Below are 20,475 nucleotides of genomic sequence, written 5' to 3' on the forward strand. Positions count from 1 at the left end.
ATCTCTTCTGCAGCATTAAGTAATGTTAACATGCATGGTAAACACATACAATCTGTCTCTCTCTCTGAGTACCTCTCTCTCTCAGTTTTGGATCAGCGATGAAATTTTGGTAATGTATAAACACAAATAAAAAAATAAAAGAACTTTGCACCATTAATTATTCTGCGCAATTATTAAAATAATGCAACCACAAACACAATGTTTTAATGAATCAACTGATTAATCTACACAAGAGATTGAATTTTTTTTATTAATTTTTTGTTTTAATACACAATGTGCGAATTAAATGCCAAGAACAAGCTGCTTTCATTTTGAACACACACACGCACACCTGCTGTAACATGCCTGATTAAAACGTACTAACAACTTCAGTTGAAAGAAAATACATACGAGCATGTGACACTAAGTGGAAAAGTATAGCTTTAAATTTCTTTGAAGTACTTCTTATTTTTACATGCAAATTAACTTTGTTGATCAAATTAAAGCTTACCCAAATCCTTACATCACCACTTAAAACTTAAGAGTGTGTGTGTTTCTTTATTTGTTCTCTCCGGTTAATCTTCAGATCTTAATAATCCCTCCATCTCCTTCACTCACAAAGCGCTTTCTCCCCCTGCTGGACAAATAAATCTGTTACATCATGGCATCAACTCAACCTCGCTCAATTTGACAAATTGTTATAAATTTGTCCTCCGCATTTTGCCAGCATTTTATCATTTTGGACATAAATTCTATATGAGTACAAAATGTACACAAAAACAGGAACACAGAGCAGATTGTACATATGCATATTTAGTCAATAATTTTACCAAGATAGACTTCATGATGTATCAAGGAGGACATTTTCCAGAATTGTCGTCAATTACATAATGGAACTCTATAAAAGGTACATATAAAAGATCTCTATAAAGTTTGTGTTGCTCTGCTTTACAAATTACAAAGAAGTACTTTTCCTAATCATCAGAACTCATTCATTCATTCATTCTTTTCCCATGGAACCTGCCTGAGAACTGGATTCACCTTGCTGGCCTGGAATTGAGCTGCCTCGGAATGTAAAATTATGGGGTTATATAGTGATCTAATCATAGTGTATTCACTGTATAGACTACTCTGGAGATGTCAGCACTAACAAACTGAGGTACTAGGTTTCCCTTCATACAGTTTAGGTCACTCAGCCCTGATCAATACTATAGTGTTTCCTGTTCATGTTACTGAAACAAACCACTGTGTATGATCATTTCACTTCTACATACCTGAAGTGTGTGTCTGAAAGTTTATACTCAGTACACATGAACCTGTAAGTACTTTACACCACAGTGTACCCATGATATCAAGATGCAATATTCAAGTTGCAATATTTTAATGATGTTTTCCGTAAAATACGCTTCTGGCAAACACAACTGCAAATCAATAAATATGAGACATACCTGGAGGGGCAGGCATCTCTGAGCTGCTTGGTGATGACAGAGTGCTGATGACAAACATCCACAAACGTTTCCAAGATGGACTGCGCATGAGGAACATCCAGGCTGATCTCCGGAAGCTCCTCATACACACGCTGAAAGCCCTGCACACACAGACACACACTTATTTTACAGTGTAAAGTTGTTTAGGAAATCTCTCCAAACAGAAAAAAAGACAGACAGACAGACAGACAGACAGACAGACAGACAGACAGACAGATAGATAGATAGATAGATAGATATTGCAAAGTACAGGTACATAGCAAAGAAATGCTGTTTAGCATCTACCAGAAGTGCAAATAATAGAAATTGTGCAGATGAACAAGTGCAGATAAATATGTAAATATGTACAACAATAAATAAGGCTGTGTCAGAGTGTGTATAGAGGAGTATGTACAAGTTGTATTTACAGATAAAGTGTAAAGTATAATTATATATTGTGCAAAAATGTGTGCATTATGTACACTGTATGTACAACAGGAAAAGATAATATACAGTGTTTATACAGATAGTATATATATATAAATACAGTATATATAAATATATATAAATATAGAGACAGATAAACTAGGTGTAATCTATAAAGTGGACAATATGTACATTATATTACACAGAAATTATTATAACAGAATGTACAGGGTGGAGCAGAACTGCAAGGTGGTAAGGGTAGTAAGACATGAGTTCCATGAGTTGCGGTGCAGTGTAGAGTTTAGTAGATTTATGGTTGAAGGAAAAAAACTGGCCCTAAACCTGCTGGTTCTGGTGCGGATGGACCTGTATCTCCTCCTGGATGGAAGGAGGTTGAACAGTTGACGCAGGTGGGAGGAGTCCTTGATGATTTTGTGTGTTCTGCACAGACATCTACTGTGGTGAAGAGACTCAATGGCAGGTAGTTGGGTGCCGATGATGCATTGGGCAGTTTTCACAACCCTTTACAGCAATTTCTTTCCACACACCGTGGAGCTGCCATACCACACTGTGATGGAGCTCGTCAAGATGCTCTCAAAAATGCAGTGGTAAAAGTTGGACAGGATCTTGGGGGACAGGTGAACTTTTTTTAGTCTTCTTAAGAAGTCAAGACGCTGTTCCGCCTTCAGAATCAGAGTTGAGGTGTTCAGATGCCAAGACAGATACTCAGAGATGTGGACACCCAGGAACTTAAAGCTGGAGATAAGCTCTACTTCAGACCCGTTGATGTAGATAGGGGAGTGTCTGCTGCTGTTAGATTTCTTGTAGTCCACGATGAGATCTTTGGTCTTTGTGGCGTTGAGGGTGAGGTTGTTCATGAAACACTATGCTGACAGTCTATGGATCTCCTCCCTGTAGGCCGATTCATCGTTATTGCTGATTCGGCCAACAACTGTGGTATCATCTGCATACACTACTCATAAAAAGCTAAGGATATTCGGCTTTCGGGTGAAATTTCAGGATGCACCTAAAATGCACTATAACCTTTCCAGGTGAACTTGATTTGACCTTCTCTACACTTTTGAATGCACATGTCCAACTGTTCAGTGTTTCAGTACTTTCTGCAGAACTTGCTGTTCTCTAACAAGGTGCTTAACGGCAAAATTCACAACTGGGGTTTGATCCATGAATCCACCAATAAATTTTCTGGTTCCATTATAATTAGTATTTAAACAGTCCTCTTCATCATGCTGTTCACATTTTGACATCATGAGACCAAGACCACACCTAACAATTGATCAACAGAACCTCACCATTGTGAGGCTTCAAACAGGATGTTCTCAGAGGGAAGTGGCCACTGAGCTTAGAGTGTCACAGTGTCATCAGCAGGTTGGGACAGAGATACAGAGAGACTGGAAGAGTCACAGAAAGGCATAGAAGTGGACGTCCTTTGGCCACATCCCACGTTGATGACCGCTTCATTGTGAAAAGTGCCCTGTGGAATTGGATGATGAATGTCACTCAACTCCAGGCACATTTAAGGGAGGTGAGAGGAACCCAAGTGTCACGTCAGACCATTCGAAACCGTTTACATCAGCATGGTCTGCGCGCTAGACGACCTGCAAGGGTACCTGACCACACTGGACAAGGGACCAGTGGGCCTCAGTGCTGTTCTCTGATGAAAGCTGATTCACGTCGAGCAGAAATGATGGCCGCCAACGATGTTGGAGACGTCAAGGAGAGCGATATGCATCAGCCACCGTTATCACCAGACGAGCCTTTGGTGGTGGTGGTGCTAGTCTGGGCAGGTGTGTCCACTCAATACAGAATCTTGTGAATGGTACAGTGACAAGCCAATACTACCTGAATAACATCATTAATCCAGTCATTGTGCCCCTGCATGAACAACATAGGCCTAATTTCATCTTCACGGACGACAATGCTCCAGCTCATCGAGGTCGCATCATTAGGAAATGCTCGTAACCCTGCACCCCAGAACCTCAATGACCTGAGGGCTGCCCTTCAAGAAGAGTGGAATGCCATGCCTCAGCAGACAATAAGTCGACTCGTGAACAGCATGAGACGTCGTTGTCAAGCTGTAATTGATGGTCAAGGTCACATGAAAAATTGTTGAGACATTTTTGTCTTTTTTTTTGACAAATTTTTGAGACATTTTATTGAGACATTATTGAGATTTTTTGTTGTGGTATACCCACCACTGTTGTTGGCTTTTGTTTCAATAAATTGTTTGAGATGAGGAAATCACCATTGCAGCTTTTACTTAAATGCCCTACTTTCATGATATGATATCACTGTAGCGTGAACTTTTTACATGTTCCATAAATTTCACCCAAAAGCCAAATATCTTTTTGTGAGTAGTGTATTTGATGATGTTGGAGTTATGCCGCAGAACACAGTCATGGGTGAACAGGGATTAGAGCAGTGGACTCAGCACACAGCCTTGTGGTATGCCAGTGTTCAGGATGAGGGTTGAGGATAAGTGATTACCCAACCTTACAGAATGAGGTCGATTTGTTAAGAAGTCCATAATCCAACTGCAAATGGATGTGCAGATACCCAAGTCACTGAGCTGAGTGGTCAGTTTACTAGGGATGACTATATTAAAAGCAGAGCTGAAGTCAATGAACAACATCCGAATGTATGTATTGTTATTGTCCAGGTGGGTGAAAGCTAGATGAAGAGCAGTGGAAATAGTGTCCTCTGTTGACCTATTTGGGTGGTAGGTGAACTGGTGTGGGTCCAGTGTAGGTGGGAGACATGCTATGTGGTGACTTAGAACCAGCTTCTCAAAGCACTTCATAACAATAGGGGTGAGTGCAACAGGGCGGAATTCGTTCAGGCACTTCGCAGAAGAATGCTTGGGCACTGGTATGATGGTTGTAGTCTTCAGACATGTGGGAACAGTGGCCTGGACCAGTGACAGGTTGAAAATGTCAGTGAAGACTTGATTTACTCTGCTCAGTGCTAAGTGTACCTCTGTTGTGGAGAGTGATATTGGAGGATCAGCTGTAGAGGAGTCATCATTCCTGGTGTGTATGACGCCTTGGTCAAAAGCAAGCAAAGTGGTTGAGCTCGTGTGGGAGGAAGGCATTGCTTGTAGTTAGAGACTGTATTGTAGGTTTGTGGTCAGTGATGGTCTGGATGCCTTTCCACATGCGTCTGGGGTTGGAGTTGCAGTGGAAGTACACCTACATAGAATTTTAGCTAAAATTGCACAATATGGACACCCTAAACTTACCAAAAGTCAAATATTAGGATTCTAGTAAAAACAGAAGAGTGCTTATTTTTTGTGAGTCAATTGAGAGTATTCAGCTTTTTAAACATATTTTTAAAAAAAAGCTGACTTTATTTCCCATCTCATAAAATGTTATATTAGTCTAATATTAAACTGGCAGCCATGTAAAACTTTGTGTAACTTTTCATAGTAGATGCCCTACTAGCACTACAGTACTGGTAGATCAACATCACTCCAACAGATAATAACAAAATTAATAAAAAAAAAAATTCTTATTTAATACTGTTGGAAGGTTAACTAGAGCCAGGGCCATGGAGCAGTCAGGCAAGTTAATTTGACTGTCTGTTACTGCAATAGGTAACAACAACAATAGCTGCAATAAGTCTTCATGCAGGATTTACAATATAGACTGTGTTTGTTCCTGGAGCTAAATAAAAATGTAGAAATATTCAAATAATTTGTTTAAGTAACCTGATTATCAAAACACTAGATCATGGAGAATTCACAGCCAGCACCGTTAAATCTCTTGCATCTAAAGCACTTACTGTTAATGTGGTCAGGAGTTTAGTGTTCTATGTTTAACTAAAACATGGATTAAACCAAACAAATAGGTAGCATTAAATGACGTCTGGTTATAGTTGTATACATCAGCTACGCCTAACAGGCAGGGAAGGAGGTGTCACAATTATTTATGATAAGATAGGCACCACACAAAAAGCCAGACAAGTTCAACATTTTTGAAGTTCTTTATACTAACCTATGTAGCCATAAAAAGTCTACCAAGATGATTCCACTAATTGTTATTAACAGACCTCCAGTGCCATATTAGGAATTTCTCTGTGAAATTGCAGATTTAATTTCAAACCTTGTATCTTAAATATTCATGCCTAATAAACATTTTGGGAGACTTTTATGTCCATTTGATAAGTCAGAAGACACTCTGAAAAAAGCAATTGTGTCCATCTTAGATCTTAGAGTGTAACCTCATAATGGAGGTTACACTCTTGATCTCATCTTAACTTTCTGATTAAATATAGAAAACGTAGACATGCTTCCACAGTCTGAAGCTATCTCAGACCATTATCTTGTTTAATCTAAAATGTGCCTTAGACACTATACACTACCAGTCAAAAGTTTGGACACTCCTTCTAATCCCATGGTCTTTCCTGATGTTTATTTCTTTCTACATTGTAACACAATGCTGAAGGCGGCCGAAATCCACAATAATGTCCTTTGAACAGTTGATATTGAGATATGTCTGCTACTGATGCTCTGTAAAGCCTTCATAACGCCTCTAATCTGAGGTGCTGTTAATTGGTGATTTCTGAGGCTGGTGACTCTAAATGAACTTCTCCTCTGCAGCAGAGGTCAGTTTTGGTCTTGCTTTACTGGGATGGTCTTCATGTGAGCCAGTTTCATCATGGGGCTTGATGGGTTTTGCAAATGCACTTGACAATACTGTTCTTGCAAGAACTATTCCAGAACACCTGACCTTCGTGTCCTAAAATAACAACTGACTGTTGTGTTGTCATTACATATGGATTACTGAAGTCCATGTGTGTTATTTCATAGTTTTGTTCTAGAATGTAGAAAATAAATCCCTAAACAAAAAACACTGAATTAAAAGGTGTGTCCAAACTTTTGACTGGTAGTGTATATGCATAGCTATACATGCCATGTCACTGAGTTAAACGTACATTTGCATCTGCTACTCCGGGGAGATTTGCCAATAGTCTCCCAGAATCATAGTTTATTATATCATCATGATGAAATGTACCAGTTGCGATTTAGGCCACATCATAGAACAGAGACAGCACTTGTTAAAGTGGTAAATGACCTGTTAATGGCCTCTGAGCAGTGTTTTTTTTTTTATTTTATCTTAGTGCAGCTTTTGACACCAGTGACCAATTTTCAACTTGATAGGCTAGAACATGTTGTTAGTGTTAAACGAACAGCCCTCTTCTGGCTCAGGTCTTATTTGAATTATCATTATTAGTTTGTGGATCTAAATGGTGATTTCTTTAAGCATACTAAGGTTATGTTCAGTGTTACACAAGGTTCTGTCTTAGGCCCACTGCTTTTCTCCTCATATATGTTACCCCTTGGTGCAGTTATTTGTAAAAATGGCATTAGTTCCCACTTTTTTGCTTATGACACACAGCTATGTTTCAGCTTAGTCAGATGAGAGACACCAACTTATTAAAATTGAAGAATGTGTAAAGGACATTAGACAGCGGATGGTCAATAACATCCTCCTGCTTAACTTTGACAGACAGAGGTGCTTGTACTGGGATCACATGCAACCAGAAGTAAACTTTCTGATTACAGAGGAATTCTGGATGGTCTTTCTCTTTCATCATGTTCAGCAGTAAAAGATCATGGTGTGATTATTGGCTCTGGTCTTTCGTTTTAAGCTCATGTAGATAATATCACTAGGGTAGCCTTCTTTTATCTCAAAATTAGTATGAGGTCACCTCATGATGCCGAAATACTAGTTCATGCTTTTGTTCCCCTTTAGGTTGGATAATTATAATTCCATACTGTCTGGATGTTCCAGTAGGAGCATAAACAAGCTTTGATTAGTCCAGAACACAACAGCTAGAGTACTAATTAAAACCAGAAGATATGAACACATCACTTCTCTTATCCACACTACATTAGCTTCTAGTCAAATTTTGCTTTGATTATGAAATACTGTTACTGACCTATAAAGCACTAAATGGTCTCTTGCCACAGTACCCGAGCAATCTTTTTGTTTTTTTATGATCCACCATGCCTACTTCAATCAAAAGGTACATGCCATTTGGTAGTACATCAAGAAGTAAAAGCTACAGCAGGGGGCAGGGGGACAAAGCCCCACAGTTATGAAACAGCCTTCAGACACAGTCTCAGTGCTCAAGTCCAAGCTCAAAACACATTTAATCAAGCTTTTTATGAATAGTTTTTTAGGTAAAGGAGCAGATCTGGAGGGTTCATGGGCATAGAGTGTTTGGCGAACTGGGATCATTTGGATGCTGTGACCTAGCCACTCTAGCATTTTCACTTAGGTATACTGACTGAAGTTGTTGGATGCCAGACATCATTCCTGGCAGAATGCTCAGGGAGTGTGCAGAACAGCTAGCGGATGTCTTCTCTGACATCTTCAACATTTCCCTGAGCAGCGCCGTTGTTCCTTCGTGCCTCAAGACAACGATCACCGTCCCCGTGCCAAAGAAGTCTACGGTTTCCTGCATCAGTGAATATTGTCCCATCGCACTCAAACCAATCGTTATCAAATGCTTCGAGAGGCTCATCATGAGGCACATCAAGACACAGCTACCTCCCTCATTGGACTCCTTGCAGTTTGCGTATCATCCATATGATAAAGTGCTTCGAGAGGCTCATCATGGAGGTTTCAAGAACACCAGATGACAGACACCAGCTTAATATATGTGGAAAGGACCTGAAACCCTGAATTCTTAGAAAGGTTCTAATACTTAAATCTAACTAGTACTGGTAATAGGACACCATACAGCTAAAAGTAAGATTTCTGAGTACATAGTAACTCTGCATGGCCTTTCAATTTCATCATGTGCATCATGTTTCCTTGTGACAGTGGATCTCCAGCTTTTTGACAGGCAGACTACAGAGTTCCGAAACTTTGTTGTTCACATCAAGCAGGACCTGTCATGGTGCTGGCACATTAACACCTTAGTGAGGAACCCACCAGCATCTTTACCATCTTAGAAAATTAAAAACTTTTACACCTGCACCACTGAGAGTATCCAAACGAAAGGTATCACAGCCTGTTTTGGGAACAGGACCGAGCAGGAGAGAGCTCTTCAGAGGGTGGTGCGATCAGCCAAGCACACCCTCTGCACTGAGCTACTTGAGCTGCAGTGTATCTACAGAAAGCTGTGCTCATACCTCTGTTATGGTCAAGGAAGCAGGCCAACACAGAGAGAACGAGGAGGAACTCCTTCCTGCAGGCCATTCAAGCAGTCAACCACATACAAGACATAGAACTTTCTGGACCTGTCTGCACAACACCCACTACCTCAACTGGGAGACTGCACACAGTTGAACCCATCTGCACTTTATTCATAATAGTCATATTGTGCTGCCACTGATCTGTTCATTTACAATACATTTTCTGTTGCCTACCTATAAAGTTATGTCTTAATTTTAAAATTCTATATTTTATTCTCTTGTATAATTATTTATACTATTCTTTTTTTCTCTATTTTTAAAATCAAATAAACAAACAGTTGAAGAAAAGCATTTCACAGCATGTTGCATTATGTATAGTTGTGCAAGTCACCAATAAAATTTAAATTGCAATATAAATTTAATTTTACCCGGTTCATCTGGTCCAGTGTGATGAGTCCAGACTCCCAAAATGACTGCAACAGCTTCACCATTGACTGAATCACAGCATCTCCATTAGATTCCAACACCATCAATACCGCCTACACACACAACAAAAATGCAATTTTTTTTTTTACAGTATTAGGAAAATATTATTAAATATTATTTCAGGTGTGTACTGACATGGCACCCAGCGAGTCATGTGAATGGTTCACAGATTCATATTCTCAGGTAAAGTCTTCAAATCTATATTTGGTGGAATAACCCAATTGTCAGCTCAGAAGTAAGTTTTCTTACAGGACAACCTAGTACATGGCTTGATTCATGCACCCTTCACAAAGATGACTGTACCCGACTTCAAGCTTGCTGAAGCACCCCCAGATTATAACTCAACCTCCACCAAATTTGACAGTGGGTGTCAAAGTCTCTGTCTAACCTTTATATGACCAGGGGATGGGCAAAGCTGAAAACTGGACTCATCAGAGATGATGACCATACTCCAGTCCTCTACTGTCCAATTTTTATGGTATTTTGCAAACCTCAGACTGGCTCTTCTTTTCTTCTCATTGATGAAGGGCATTCTTCTAGCTTTGCATGACTGCAGCCCTGCTTTTAGGAGCCAGTTTCAAACCATGCTTGATTTGATTCAGGTGATCACCTAATCAGTACTTCATCAAGCAGAATGAGGTATGCCTGTATTGGAATTCAACAGACACTGGAATGGAATAGCTGTCATGCATTAAAAGATGCTGATTTAAGAAAAATATCAAGTGGTCTCTTAATTTTTTTCCAGAGCTGTATATATCACACTCCACCAGGACTTCAGTCTGGTTCAGACTGTTCAAGAGGTCTATAAAGGCTTAGACTTTGTCAACAGATTTTACCAAATAACTCTTATAGTAATAAAACATTTTATTAATACAAACATAAAACATATATGTTGCACATTCTGCTCCTTTTACACATAAAGAGGACTTGAGGACACCTGCACTTTAAAGATGGACAATAACACTGCTGCTCATCTCATTTCACTCCATGACCACCCCATACTTCTGCTGCCTGCACACTGCAGATTTATTGCACATTTAACACACTTTATATAGTTTTGTTATTTATTACAGTTGTTTACATTTTTTTATACATATTCTATATACATATTATACCTTACCTTATTTGATTTATATTTTATTTTACCTAAAAAAATTTAGTTTTTATATTTTGTATTTTATCCTTTTCTTTTTTCTGTCCTTATTTCTTTTCAAGGGTCAAAAGAGTCATGTAAGCATTTCACTGTGTACAATTCTGTATGTGACAAATAAAATTTGAATTTGATTTAATATGATTCTATATTCATGACAATTTGATGTGTGTGCATACCTCATAGACCAGTTCATGGTGGAAGTGTGGAACCTCAAGGTCACGCAGACAATGATCTGCTTCCAATAGCTCACCTGACACCAGGTATTCCTTCAAAAGCAGATTCATCTACACACAGACAAACACAATAATGCCCAAGTAATAAATTTCTATAAGAAATGGAGAAAGAACAGCATGAGTGTGCAGGCAATCCAGCACACTTTGTATAAAGGCTTTTGATACCATAGATAATAATCGGCATCTAGGTAGACCATAAAATAATAGAGTTCAAGGAATATGGTGACTTCTCTATGCCTTTGGTTTAAACTAAAGAAGTACACAGCATTAAATTAAGGTAATCCACTCAGGTACAGTTATATACATCTGCTTAAGGTACCTGGTGGACAAGGAGGTGTCAGACATAAACTAGCATAATATATACAGCTTTACAAAATAGAGCTGCTTTACAGATGTATAAATATGACCTCTTGTAGAAGAGTGATCAACTGATCACTCATGAAGACTTGAGTGAAAAATGGTTTGTGTTTTTCACATTTTTCACAGTTTTTCAAATAAATTCAATTAATTTGTATAGCACTTTTAACAATGGACAGAGAATAGTAACACTGAATGTTAGTACTATGACAGGGAAAGGTAGAGAGCTGGCTGATATGATGGAGAGAAGGAAGGTGGATATACTGTGTGTACAGGAGACCAGGTGGAAGGGGAGCAAGGCTCGTAGTATAGGAGCAGGATTCAAGCTGTTTTATTATGGTGTGGATAGTAAGAGAAATGGGGTAGGTGTGGTCCTGAAGGAGGAGTTTGTGAGGAATGTTCTGGAGGTGATGAGAGTGTCAGACAGGGTGATGAGTCTGAAGTTAGAGGTTGAAGGGGTAATGTTGAATGTTGTTAGTGGTTATGCCCCACAGGTAGGTTGTGAGTTAGAGGAGAAAGAGAGATTCTGGAGAGAATTAGATGAGGTGATAGAGAGTATTCCCACGGGGGAGAGAGTGGTGATAGGAGCAGATTTTAATGGACATGTTGGTGAGGGGAACACAGGTGATGAGGAGGTGATGGGCAAGTTTGGAGTTAAGGAAAGGAACCTTGAAGGGCAGATGGTAGTGGACTTTGCTAGGAGGATGGAAATGGCTGTGGTTAACACTTATTTTCAGAAGAGGGAGGAGCATAGAGTGACTTACAAGAGTGGAGGTAGGAGCACACAGGTAGACTACATCCTATGTAGAAGAGGCAATCTGAAAGAGATTAGTGACTGTAAAGTGGTAGTGGGAGAGAGTGTAGCCAGACAGCATAGGATGGTGGTGTATAGGATGAATCTGATGGTCTGTAAGTAGAAGAGGTCAAAGATAGAGATGGAGAAGAAAACCAAGTGGTGGAAGCCGAAAAAGGAGGAATGTTGTGAGGAATTTAGACAGAAGTTGAGGCAGGCTCTGGGTGGTCAGGTAGTGCTGCCAGATGACTGGGAAACTACAGCAGAAGTGATCAGGGAGACAGGAAGAAAGGTGCTGGGTGTGTCATCTGGAAGGAGGAAAGAACTCTTTAAGGGGACTTGGTGGTGGAATGAGGAAGTTCAGGATAGTATTCAGAGGAAGAGGTTAGCCAAGAAGAAGTGGGAGATGGACAGGACTGAAGAGAATAGACAGGAATACAAGGAGTTACAGCACAGAGTGAAGAGGGAGGTGTCTAAGGCCAAGCAGAAGACATATGATGAGTTGTACACTAGGTTAGATGCTAAATAAGGAGAGAAGCACTTGTACAGGTTAGCTAGGCAGAGGGATGGAGATGGGAAGGATGTGCAGCAAGTTATTAAGGATAGAGATGGAAAGGTGCTCACAAGTGAGGAGAGTGTACAGAGGAGATGGAAGGAGTACTTTGAAGAGCTGATGAATGAGGAAAATGAGAGGGAAAAAAAGAGTAGAAGGGGTGAACTCTGTGGAACAGGAAGTAGATAAGATTAGAAAGGATGAAGTCAGGAAGGCTTTGAAGAGGATGAAAAGTGGAAAGGCAGTTGTAACATCCTGGTGGAGGTCTGGAAGTGTCTAGGAGAGGCGGCAGTGGAATTCTTAACTAGTTTGATTAATAGGGTTTTAGAGAGTGAGAAGATGCCTGAGGAATGGAGAAGAAGTGTATTAGTGCTGATCTTTAAGAATAAGGGTGATGTGCAAAGTTGCAGCAACTATAGGGGGATAAAGTTGATGAGCCATACAATGAAGTTATGGGAAAGAGTAGTGGAAGCTAGGTTGAGGAAGGAACTGTAAAATTTGTGAGCAGCAGTATGGCTTCATGCGCAGAAAGAGCACAACAGATGCAATTTTTGCTCTGAGAATTTTGATGCAGAAGCATAGGGATGGTCAGAGAGAGCTGCACTGTGTGTAAACTTGGAGAAAGCGTATGACAGGGTGCCAAGAGAAGAGCTGTGGTACTGGCCCTTCTTGTTTTCTATGGTGATGGACCAGTTGTCAGAGGAGGTCAGACAGGAGTCTCCTTGGACAATGATGTTTGCAGATGACATTGTGATCTGTAGTGAGAGCAGGGAGCAGGTGGAGGAAAACCTGGAGAGGTGGAGGTTTGCGCTGGAGAGAAGAGGAATGAAAGTCAGTCGTACTAAGACTGAGTACATGTGTGTGAATGACAGGGAGGGAAGTGGAACAGTAAGATTACAGGGTGAAGAGGTGAAGAAGGTACAGGAGTTTAAATTCTTGGGGTCAACAGTCCAGAGTAATGGAGAATGTGCGAAAGAGGTAAAGAAGCGAGTGCAGGCAGGTTGGAATGGGTGGAGAAAGGTGTCCGGAGTTCTGTGAGATAGAAAAATATCAGCGAGAATCAAGGGGAAGGTGTACAAGGATGGTGGTGAGACCGGCCATGCTGTATGGTTTGGAGACAGTATCACTGAGACAGAGACAGGAGTCAGAGCTGGAGGGAGCAGAGCTGAAGATGTTGAGGTTCTCTTTGGGAGTGACACGGTTGGACAGGATTAGGAATGAGTACATCAGAGGGACAGCTCATGTTGGATGTTTGGGCACAAAGTTAGGGAGGACAGATTAAGATGGACATGTTCAGAAGAGGGAGAGTGAGTATATTTGTAGGAGAATGTTGGACATAGAGTTGCCAAGTAGGAGGCAACGAGGAAGGCCAAAGAGGAGGAATATGGATGTAATAAATGAGGATATGATGCTAGTGGGTGCAAGTGTTGAGGATGCAGTAGATAGGGATAGGTGGAGAGAGATGATTCACTTTGGTGACCCCTGAAGGGAAAAGCGGAAAGAAGAAGATGATATGAGGAAGAAACCCATCCTCATTTGGGTGACACTGGACAGTAAATTATGTAAATGTAAATAATGTCCTTTTAATGTCCTCTTCAAGAGTTTATAGTCACAAGGAGTTGTGCAACCAAGAGCTTCTGAGGAACTAAAACATCAGTGTAATTTCTGAGTTCATTATAGACTTAGCACTAATTCCTTCCTGTAGAAAGCTGAATGATGCAACGGCAGTTCAAAGATGGTTACATAGTGGTTTTATCCACTGCGGTACTCTGGGTCACGGGCTGTCCATGCAGATTTATCCCCATCAGGAGTGTGCACCAATAAGCGACAAGACTCCAACGATGGGTAGAGCATCTGGATGGATTAGGAAGGCCTGGAAAGAAGAAGCTGTCACACTGGAAACTCAGAAAACTGGGAGCTCAGAACACTGGGAGCTCAGGAGTGGCACATATAGCTCAACAGATAGAGAGGGATTAAAAACTGTGTGCAAGTCTACCTAGAAGAATTCATGCTGTTTTGCAGGCAAAGGGTGATTCTCTTCTGTTCATTTACTTTCCATTTTGTTAAAAAAATTGAAAAGTAATTGATAACAATAAACTATTATCATGTCTATTTTTTTTTAAAGCATTCTTATTTTATAGCATTTTTTCACAACTGAGTAAAACTCTTGCACAGAACTATGAGGATGATTATCTAGGCTTTAACATGGAGTTTGGCCGACTCTTTGCAGTTATAAGAGCTTCACCTCTTCTGGGAAGGCTTTCCACAAAGTTTAGGAGTGTGTTTATGGGAATTTTTGACCATTCCTCTAGAAGCGCATTTTTGCAGTCAGTCACTGATGTTGGGTGAGAAGGCCTGGCTCGCAGTCTCCGCTCTAATTAATCCTAAAGGTGTTCTACTGGGTTGAGGCCAATCAAATTCCTCCACACCAAACTTGCTCATCCATGTCTTTATGGACCTTGCTTTGTGCGCTGGTGCACAGTCATGTTGGAACAGGAAGGTGTCAACCCCAAAATGTTCCCACAAATTTGGGAGAATGAAATTGTCCAAAATGTCTTGGTAATCTGAAGCATTAGGAGTTTTTTTCGCTTGAACTAGGGGTCTGAGCCCAAACCCTGAAAAACAACCCCACACCATAATCTACCCTCCACCAAACTCTACACTTGGCACAATGCAGTCAGGCAAGTACCATTCTCCTGGCAACCACCAAACCCAGACTCATTCATTGGATTGCCAGACAGAGAAGTGTGATGGGTCACAAATGATTTTTTATATTGGTAATGAGGCAACAACTATTCCTTCAAGTTTGAAGGCGTGGAGTTTTGATGATGTCATGGTTTTTCCTTGAAAAGTCTATGTTCGAAATGGACATCTTTATTTATCTGTGTGAGGTATGAAGTTTCCATGGCCTTCACTCTTTCTAGTTCAGTAACTGGTTTTAAATTTTAATAAGGTCGCGTCAATATTTTCCATCTGAAAAAGCTGTGAGCATTGCCAATGGAACCAAGGCATCTATAAGCAGATGCGATATTGATATGCATTTTTCAGTACTATTTTTTTTTTAAACCAGCTGCTTTCAGATCATTTGTCCAATTCTGCCAAGTAGCTGAGAAGGCTCTCTTGACATCTACATTGTAATCAGTGCATTCAAATAAGAGTGTTACCTCATAGAGGAGTGAATTTCCCTCATTTTGAGTATCATTGAGGCTCATTTGGATTTCGTGCAGACTGGATTGTCTTTTACTACTTCCACAAAAAAAGTAAAAACACATCTGTCGGAACTGAAAATATGGCCGCTGGAATATGCAGTACTTTCTCTTCTATTTTTCGAGAATATGTTGATTTCACTCTATGTATAATAAAGGTTCAGTTTTCCATAAGGTTCTGTTTTAGGCTCACTGCTTTTCTCCTTATATATGCTATGCCTTGGTGCAATTATTCGTAAACATGGTATTAGCTTCCACTGTTATGTTAATGACACCTAGTTATATCTTTCAGCAAAGCTAGATGAGAGACACCAGCTTAATAAGATTAAAGAATGTGTAAAGGACATTTGACAGTGGATGCTTACTAAATTCTGACCAGTAGGAAGTGTTTATTCTAGGCCCATAAGTAGCAAAAAATAATTTAAAATTTTTATTTATTTTTGTAATAATCTGCCCCAGCTACTTTGACCAAAGGATATAATCAAACTTAAGAGTCTCATTTTCCAGGCCTGAAAATACATTTATCCTGTCAAGCATTTTATACATAGTTTAAGTAAAAGAGCAAATCTGGAGGATTTTGTCAGAGTGATTTGTGAACTGGCATGTTCGGATGCTGATGTTTAACCCCCATCTTAACTCAAGTTTGCTTGACTGTGGTGTGGTTGGACGCTTTATGTCCTAAGTCATAACTAGTCTTGTTTGATTTCCTACATGCACACAATATACAACTGTTACATGATCATAAGCATACCTCATCTCTCCCTCCATCTGTTGAGCTACACACTCTCTGACATTCATAATCTATCCTGATGGCCTACCTCTGGTTGGAGTCTCAATACTGGTGCACATAGCTGCTGAGGATGGCTCTGTGTGGACAGCCTATAAAACCCATGGAACCGTTGTGGGTAGAAACACTTGGAGAATATGACACCATCTTTGAACTGCCATTGTGGCGGTCAGTTTTGCCCTCGGGTCTTCATCAGTGAACATTTGAAGACTTTGTCAGGGAGGAATTAGTGTTAAGCCTATAATGAACTCAGAAATTATGGTGATCTAGAAGTTGCTCAGGATTGGTTGCACAATCAATTTCACTTGACTATAAGCAGTTGTAGATAGAACATGATTTACATTTACATTATTTACTGTCCAGTGTCCCTCAAAAAAGGATGGGTTACCTTCTAAGCCTGGTTCTTCTCAAAGTTTATTCCTCATGTTATTCAAGGCTTGCTCAATAGGGATAAATATTCATTTAATTTTACATTTTGTCATTTTTATTCTATATTTTTATGATACCTGATACCTGTAGACAACGGTCTATCGCCTAATAAGCCCTGGGGCAATATCAGGTAATCCAGGAGGAAGGCTTTATCCTTGTCTTTTATCCCTGTAAGGTTAAGCCACAGATGCCTCTTCATGACAACTAGTGTAGCCACGTAAAAGCTGTGGGCCGCCTGCTTTGGGGCATGGAGGGGCAAGGTCTGTGGTTTGGTGGAGTTCTGCTGCCATAAGAGCTGAGCTCTGCATTACATTTGGCAGATGTGCTTACATTTTAAATCATTTTATACAGCTGAGCAACTAAGGCCTTGCTCAGGGGCCCAGCAGTGGTAGCTCGGTGAGCCTTTGATTCAGTAGTCCAATGCCTTAACCACTAAGCTACCACTACATGGCTTTGACAGTAGCACGGGCCAGAGGAGGTTGGGGTAATCGGGTGAGCAGTGTACAGGCTTTTCCACAACCTAGACACATCATTGTGGAGATCGGGAAAAAAGGGAACTTTGTAAGTGGAGGTAGTATGTGACCTGATGTTGGGGCATCAGGTTTGGAGCAGATGCTAGCCTGCTCAATTGGCCAATGCAAACTGAGCTTAAAAATCACATGTTCCTACCTCCAGCAGCTCCTCAAATGCCATTGATTGTTCCTCCTTGGATAGCAATTCAGTGACAGCCCGCTCATCATCATCCACATCAAGCTTCTCAGAGCGCACTTAGTCAATCTCTGATCCCATTGTCCAAAGCTTCTAAATAATATGTGCAACTGTAGTCACAGGAACATCAAGCTGCTTGGAGATGGTCTTATAGCCTTGACATGCTTGTCTATAATTTGCCTTCTAGTCTCCTGAGACAACTCTCTCCTTAGCTTTCTGTGGTCAATGTTCAGTGTGGTTTATACCACAATACCAAACGATACAGTGACTACTTTTCACTCATTAAATAGGCATACTGATTATTGATTACAAGTTTGAACACATCTGTGAAGCTAATTACAGGACACACATTAGTTTAATTTGACCAAGTCCCTATGGTCAAGTTATGTCTTTTCTAGGGATACCATCATTTTTGTCCAAGCCAGTTTCATTAGTTTGTTTTTATTGCTTCTGTTGAACAACAACTGATTTGAACCCACTGATTTTTAATCAACTGAATTGCTTTGCCATGCAAGCACTATGTTTAAAAATAAAAAAAAAAAAAAAAACGGGACAGTATGTTGGCTTGCAAACACCAGCATAATTACAATAGACTTGTAGCCCCACCCCTCATACCTCTTTGATAAGGAGTTTGACAGGTCTCTGGCCACCACCAACTCCCCACACATTATCCAATCGCACAATTTCTCTCTTCATGGACAGCAAGACTGATGCTCGGTCCAAAGCAGCCCTGAAACACATACAACACAAACTTAAAAAATACATCAGTGTTTCCCCTGATGTAGCCTATTCTCCATCCTTTAATGCATATGTATAGATATTACATAGTGCACCAGTCCTCTGCACAGAAATACAGACGCATACCGAGCATGTTCACAGTCCACTTTTCCTTTGTACTGGTCCAGAAAGTCCATGGGAAGGGCATGGTCAGCGATGGCTCGAGCGATAAATTGACCCAGCATCTGAAAGGGGGGTGTTGGGGGTTGGGTGTAAGAGAGTGCACTCATACATCTATAGTATACCCCATAACCTATAGTAGAACATGTACACATGCCTTTATATAAAATCCTAGCTCTATCCCTACAGGGGAATAATAAGGTAGATGCATGAGGGTGGGTGTTACCTGTGGAGCCTCAGGTGTATCCAAGATAAGCTCAGGTAGCTGGGCAAGTGTGTGGTTGAAGGCAGTCGTCATGTCACCCTCATTAAGGACTTGTTTTGCGATGAGGTCAGACAGCAGGCGAGATGTTAGCTCACGCTGACTGGCTTTACATTCCAGAGACACACACACAGCCAGAGATGGGAACATACACTGGCGGGGTCCCAGGTTCAGGTCCTTCAGGAGCATCTAACACACAGACTTCGCATTCTGAATATGCCTGCACTACATGCCCCATAATTCTACACTGAACTATATACCATGAGCGCCTGCACTGCACTGTTTACTTTGCTGACTCATGTCTGCGCAGCAATCCAGAGCTTGAACGTCACACCCAGACTGTGTAACAGTTTCTACCCTCAAGCCATCAGAATTCTCAACACTCTGGGACTGGACCGACACGAGCATACACACAACCCTATACGTTTTTGTACTCAGTCTGTAATTTTTGCACATTACATTTTTACTTGTTTAAATGCTGCTGCAAGTGTTTTGCACACCAAACAGACTGTTTACTGTTCTATGCTATCTTTATGCATCTGCCTTGTATTGTGTTGTCTGTTTGCACTACGTTTGCATTTGTTTTTTGTATTGCACTGTTTGCACAAGGTTGTACACATGCACTTTATGTTAATAGATTCATTTTTACTTTTTAGCTCTTAGTTCTATGTGGTTCAAGGTGAATTCCTTGGTGTTCACCTGGCAGATAACCTCATCTGGTCCCTCAACACCAACTCCATCAGCAAGAAAGCCTATCACCATCTCTACTTTCTGTGAAGGCTGAGGAAAGCCCATATCCCACCCCCCATCCTGACCATGTTTTATCAGGGGAACATTGAGAGCATCCTGATCGGCTAAATTACTGCCTGGATTGGGAATTGCAGACTGCAAGACCCGTAGTGGATATTGAGGACAGCTAAGAAGATTATCAGAGTCTCTCTTACAACCAACATTGACAATTACAATATACACTGGATCTACAAAGCCAAAAGCACTGTGGGTGACCCCACATATCCCCCCACACACCTTTCTCCCTCCTGCAGTCCGGGAAAAGGTAAATAATAAACAAAGCATTCAGGCCCTCACAACCAAACTGTGCCATCAAGCCATCAGACTTCTCAAAAAATAGTTCACTAATGCCCCAATACAGCTGCACTACATGCCCCATAGGCTTATACAGCACTAGATGGTCTAATAAGCCTTTGTTGCCCTTTATGCCTATACTGCATGCTAGGGCTGTGCAATTCATTGCAAAACAATCGCGATTTGAGCACATGCGATTTCTAAACCGCCTAAGGATTTAGAATACTGCAATGTTCTTGTGCGCATGTATAAGATGTTAACCAATCAGAGCTCACTCAGCGCACCACGTAAATTAAGACGAAGATGAGCGGGAGAACAGAATAGGTAAACGGGAGGAAAGAACAAACTATGGACACAGGTCAGAATAAAAATAATTTGGTGCCAAAGAGAAATTCAATCAGTCTTTTGGATTCAGGAGAGAGTATGTGTCACAGAGCAAGGTAATTTGCAAGATGATTATTGCAACGAAACGGAGCAATACTACAAATCTGT

General features: G+C 40.7%; 1 protein-coding gene across 3 annotated transcripts in view; it reads right to left on the reverse strand.

Annotated features, from left to right (window-relative positions):
* Positions 1 to 231: 231 nt before the first annotated feature.
* pdcd4a (programmed cell death 4a) overlaps positions 232 to 20,475 on the reverse strand; it is a 39,713-nt gene continuing 19,469 nt past the window's right edge. The window contains exons 5-11 of one of the 3 annotated variants that reach the window (XM_058386635.1): positions 18,865 to 19,089; positions 18,606 to 18,703; positions 18,357 to 18,471; positions 10,852 to 10,959; positions 9,465 to 9,575; positions 1,428 to 1,567; positions 232 to 613 (exon numbers count right to left, since the gene is read on the reverse strand). In XM_058386635.1, coding sequence (XP_058242618.1) covers positions 562 to 613; positions 1,428 to 1,567; positions 9,465 to 9,575; positions 10,852 to 10,959; positions 18,357 to 18,471; positions 18,606 to 18,703; positions 18,865 to 19,089 — 849 coding nt within the window. In that variant the 3' untranslated portion in view covers positions 232 to 561. Of the gene's footprint in view, positions 617 to 1,427; positions 1,568 to 9,464; positions 9,576 to 10,851; positions 10,960 to 18,356; positions 18,472 to 18,605; positions 18,704 to 18,864; positions 19,090 to 20,475 lie in introns of all 3 variants that reach the window. The other 2 variants (XM_058386634.1, XM_058386636.1) reach the window with 2 other exon arrangements.

The sequence above is a fragment of the Hemibagrus wyckioides genome, linkage group LG03 (genome assembly GCF_019097595.1).
Source record: "Hemibagrus wyckioides isolate EC202008001 linkage group LG03, SWU_Hwy_1.0, whole genome shotgun sequence".
NCBI lineage: Eukaryota > Metazoa > Chordata > Actinopteri > Siluriformes > Bagridae > Hemibagrus > Hemibagrus wyckioides.